At 45.4% G+C, this 4,365-nt stretch overlaps 1 protein-coding gene and 1 long non-coding RNA gene across 3 annotated transcripts in view; one reads left to right on the forward strand and one right to left on the reverse strand.

Annotated features, from left to right (window-relative positions):
* The window catches only part of LOC102492570 (uncharacterized), a 5,259-nt gene extending 1,897 nt beyond the window's left edge, over positions 1-3,362 (reverse strand). The window contains exons 1-4 of one of the 2 annotated variants that reach the window (XR_003547766.1): positions 3,236-3,362; positions 2,506-2,672; positions 1,407-1,551; positions 919-1,036 (exon numbers count right to left, since the gene is read on the reverse strand). This is a non-coding gene — a long non-coding RNA (uncharacterized LOC102492570). Of the gene's footprint in view, positions 1-918; positions 1,037-1,406; positions 1,552-2,505 lie in introns of both variants that reach the window. The other variant, XR_337282.3, reaches the window with a different exon arrangement.
* Positions 3,363-3,636: 274 nt separating this feature from the next.
* RASA1 (RAS p21 protein activator 1) overlaps positions 3,637-4,365 on the forward strand; it is a gene marked incomplete in the record, with an annotated part of 120,605 nt that continues 119,876 nt past the window's right edge. The window contains 1 exon segment of the mRNA XM_014583926.2: positions 3,637-4,330. Coding sequence (XP_014439412.1) covers positions 4,210-4,330 — 121 coding nt within the window.

A 4,365-nucleotide genomic window follows, 5' to 3' on the forward strand; every position in this document is an offset into this window, starting at 1 on the left:
AAGTTGGCAGGTCCAGGACTTAAACTGCAGTCAGCCATGTGGGAATCCAATGCCTTTAATCACCGTAACACCTGCCAGCCCTGTTTTTATGTTCTTAAATTAAGTTTTAAAATGGTTTCTTTTCATCCACAAATCTTTGCGCAGTATGTTTTATTATTTAGTCTTTGCTAAATACTATATAATCATCCCTGGGCACCTCTGGGGGATTGGTTTCAGGATCCTGTAGATATCAAAATCCACAATGCTCAAGTCCTTATACAAAATGGCATGGTATTTGCATATACAGTGCACAACCTCCAATATACTTTGAAGTATCTATAGATTACTTATCTGTTACATTAATATAAGATTTATAAGTATATAAACTTGTTAAACTTATTTTTTTTTTAGAGATTTTTGCTATAGGGTGTGTGTGCTCACTGGAGAAATAGGGAGAGACAGAGAGACAGAAAACAAGAAATCACTGTCCTTCCTCCTCTGGGGGGATGGCCATGTTGTAATCCCTTCTCCTCATCTCCACTATGGATTTTGGACATGCACACACATAAGCCCAGTGTGAGTTTCAAGCTACCCAGTCTGGGACTCAAACTGAAGTCGGTCACATGGGAATCCTGCACCTTAACCACTAAGCCATCTGCTGGTCTCAACAAGTTTGTTTTGGGGAACTATCTCTTGCTTCATTTCATAACCACTGGTACAGCCTGGCAACATCCATGGTTGGCTGAATACATGGACGTGGAACCCAGGGATATGAAGATCCAATTGTGTTTTGCTATCTGAAATCTTTTCTAAAATCACAGACACAATGATTTTGCTAAAGGTAATAGTGGTTTTTAATTTTTCTTTTGGTCATTATGTTGTTCTGTTTTTTAGTGTCTCCCTGTATAATATTATCTGTGAATTTAACTGTTTACTTACCTTTGTTAACTCTTACATAAGACCATTCCTAACACCAATTCTTGGAGTATCCATGTAGTGCCTCTTTCCAGTGTTCTGTTTTGATTTTTTACTTGTTCTCAGTTTTTGACTCATAAAACTTCATGGAAAAGGAGAATACAAAATTATAAAAAAGTAGATAGAAAGTGGAGTATAAAGAGAAAGGTAGTAGAAAAAATAAAGGAAGAAAACACATTAGACCCTTTTGAAAAAATTTAAAAAATCATCACAGGTAAAAGATTCATTTCTAATTAAGGAAGTACAAAAGTAATATTATAAATTAAAGCCTAAGATTTGTCAAATAATGGGAATATATAAAGTATTTTTAAGTATTAAAAATATGTGGTAATCTCTTGGGATGTAAAGAGCAGTACCAACTTTAAGATTAAACAAAAACTAGGTTAAGATATTGATATTAGGTAAGATACTGATACTAGGTTGATTTACAAATAGACATAAATCCTTCTTACTAGCTGAGGAATTGATTTCCAAAGATGTGAGCTGATCTAATCCAGTACTGTTTAGAAGATGGAGATCTGTTCAAAGTAGTGTGTTGAGGATGCCTAGAATTGGACTAGGTAATGGAATTATCCACAGGTTATATGTGTAGCAATTCTGTAGATACACAGATTTAAAAATAAGTAGAAAACAATGTAACTCGATATATAATAAGGGTTAGACTATATTAAACATGCATCTTTAAATGCTAAAGAATTTCCAAAAATGGAGGAGCTAATTCTGCAATTAGAGTTGGGAGCCTCATCTTGACCTTCAGGCGGAATAGAAGGGGATCTGGGTTTAAAAGAAAATGGCAAAACTGTTTTCAGGGAGACCACTGTAAGAGGCAGTACTTCATAATTATCTTAGTATTATACTATTACTTTATTTTGCTCTTTCTTATTGCCTAACCTTTCTAGAACAGTACAAAGCTTTGCAAACTAATGCTCTAATCTCTTACCAACCCACTTGAAGAATAGTTTTCTATTCTCTCTTTCAAACCATTTTTTGGGTATTGCATACCTCCTTCTTTACAGGCATATTATACTCTGGTACAAATTTAAGTGTACAGTCACTTGGAGGGCTAGTCAAACCACAGATGGCTGCCCACTTTTTAATTTTTTTCAGATTTTTGCCATAAGGTACCTGCACTACGGAAATGACAATGAGACAGAAAGTGAGAAATCAACCCTCGGGGAGGATGCCCACACCACAGTCCCCTCTTCTCCATTTTCCTCCTGGTATTTTGGGTATACGTGCCTGTGACTTTTAAGATGCCACATTTTAGACTCCAACAGAACTCGGCCATGAGGGAGTTCAGCATCCCAACTACTACATGTCCTGCTGGCTGCCCAGTGTCTTATTCCAAGGGTCTGGGGTGGGGCTTAGGGATCTATAATACATTTCTCAAAAATTATTAGAATATTTCTGGTTTGAGTGCACCCATAGAACTCAATCTCTTTCTATCTTCACTTTCCCAAGTAGTGTACTCAAAAGAGATTAAGTACAATGGAGTCCTCAGGACTAAATTTTTTTTACATCAATTTGGTAAGTAAGTACAAGCAAACTTACAAAGGAAATGTCTTGCCACCTCTTTTAGGGGTCCTTTCCTTTTTTTCTGGCTTTCTAGTACATTCCCTGTCAGCTTCAATATACTGGTATTTTCATTTGGTCATCCTCAGTAGAGAAAATGGTCATCTCGAAGACCAATATTCAAGGGTATTCATGTAAGATCCCTCCTGGTAGAATTTAAAAGAACAATGTATGACTCCAAAAGGCCAAATTACCAATTACTATAATTTCAAACAACGGGATGATTCCTCCACTGTATGAATGTATATAATAGCTTGCATTTAATATAAAATATTAAACCTTGCCTGCATGAAGGGTGAGATTTGAGTTCACTGCCAACTTTGGAAACTATATTTAATTATATAACTGACACACTGAGACATTCCGGACATCTGACTTCTTGGGGTGCCCTGTCCAACCACAGGAGCACTTCGGTCCCGCGCACCCAGGGAAAGTGTGTAGGTAATTGCTGCCTGTGGCTTCCCTCCTTTTCACACCTCATCATTTGTACAGGAAAATACGTGCATGAGAGTCAGCTCGTGAAGATAACAAACTATATGAGTTAGTCGTAGGAATCTGACTTCGCAACTACTACTACCCAAATTCTCTGACCTAACCACGTCTCTTTATCCCTTTCGTTTCCTCAGTTCCAAAATCTGCTTTTCCCTTTAGCCATTATAGTAACATACTGATTTATGCCATGCAACGAAAATGAAGGAAATGGTAATACCGTGCGGTCTTGCTCTGCCCTGAAGTCCCCATCCCTCCCCTCAGCTTTCTGGTTTCCGGGTCGCCGTCTAGGACCGTCTTTTCAGGCATCTCCTTCCCCCTTCCTTCCTTCCTCTCCCCCGCCCCGGTCCCTCATCCCTCCGGTCCTCACGGCGCCCAGCCGCCGCGTGTCCAAGTACCTACACCCCAGCGCCGGCCCTTCCAACAAAGCCGGCTGAGGCAGGAAAAAAGCACTGCCCGGCGCGCGCTCGCCGCTTCCTTCCCTCCCGATTCTTCCCTTTCCTCCCTCCAGGGCCGGCCCCCCGCCCACGCGCCGGGAGCGCGCCTGCGCAGAAGCCGGCCGCTCGCTCCTCCGCCCTTCCTCCCCTGCCCCTCCTCGCCTGCCCCGCCCTCCTTTCTCTCGGGTTTCACTGCCTGAGCTCCAGGTAGTGAGCAGTTCAGTCGGTTTCCGCACTGCCCCGCCCCCTCGGCTCCCACTCCTCCCATCCCAGCCTGGTGGAGGATGAAGCGGCTGCAGTGGCCCTGTCCCGAGCAGAGGCACCGGCGGTGGCTGCGGTGGGGGTGGCCGGAACTGGGGTGGTGAAGAAGCGGTGGCGGTGGCTGAAGGAGCGCCAGGCGCTTTAGCTGCTTCCCCCGTGCTTCCCTTCCTCTTTCGTGCAGCCAGGAAGTTTTTCGCCTCTGTGCATGTGTGTGTGTGTGTGCGTGCGTGTGGGTGTGTAAGGTGAGGTTTGGGCGGCGTTTGTGCAGGCGTTGGGTTTTTTGCCCACTTGGCTTCCCGTAACCCAGGCAGCTCCGGAGCCTGGGCTGTGGCCCGAGGAGGGGGCGCGGCAGCGGGCTCTCTCCTTTTGTTGTTGTTTCCTCCGCCTGGGGAGCTGAAGGGGGGACGCGCCTGGGTGGGGCCGCGCGGAGCCCGGGCCTCGTGGCCCCCGGGGCTCCCGGGCGGGCAGGGTAGGGCCGAGAAGAGCGGGCTTCAACATGATGGCGGCCGAGGCCGGCAGTGAGGAGGGCGGCCCGGTGACTGCCGGGGCTGGGGGCGGCGGCGCGGCCGCGGGCTCCGGTGCCTACCCTGCGGGGTGTCGAGTGAAGATACCCGCGGGCCTGCCTGGGGCTGGGGCCCCCCCTCCCCTGCGG

This window comes from Tupaia chinensis, unplaced genomic scaffold, assembly GCF_000334495.1.
Source record: "Tupaia chinensis unplaced genomic scaffold, TupChi_1.0 Scaffold145147_1, whole genome shotgun sequence".
Lineage (NCBI taxonomy): Eukaryota > Metazoa > Chordata > Mammalia > Scandentia > Tupaiidae > Tupaia > Tupaia belangeri.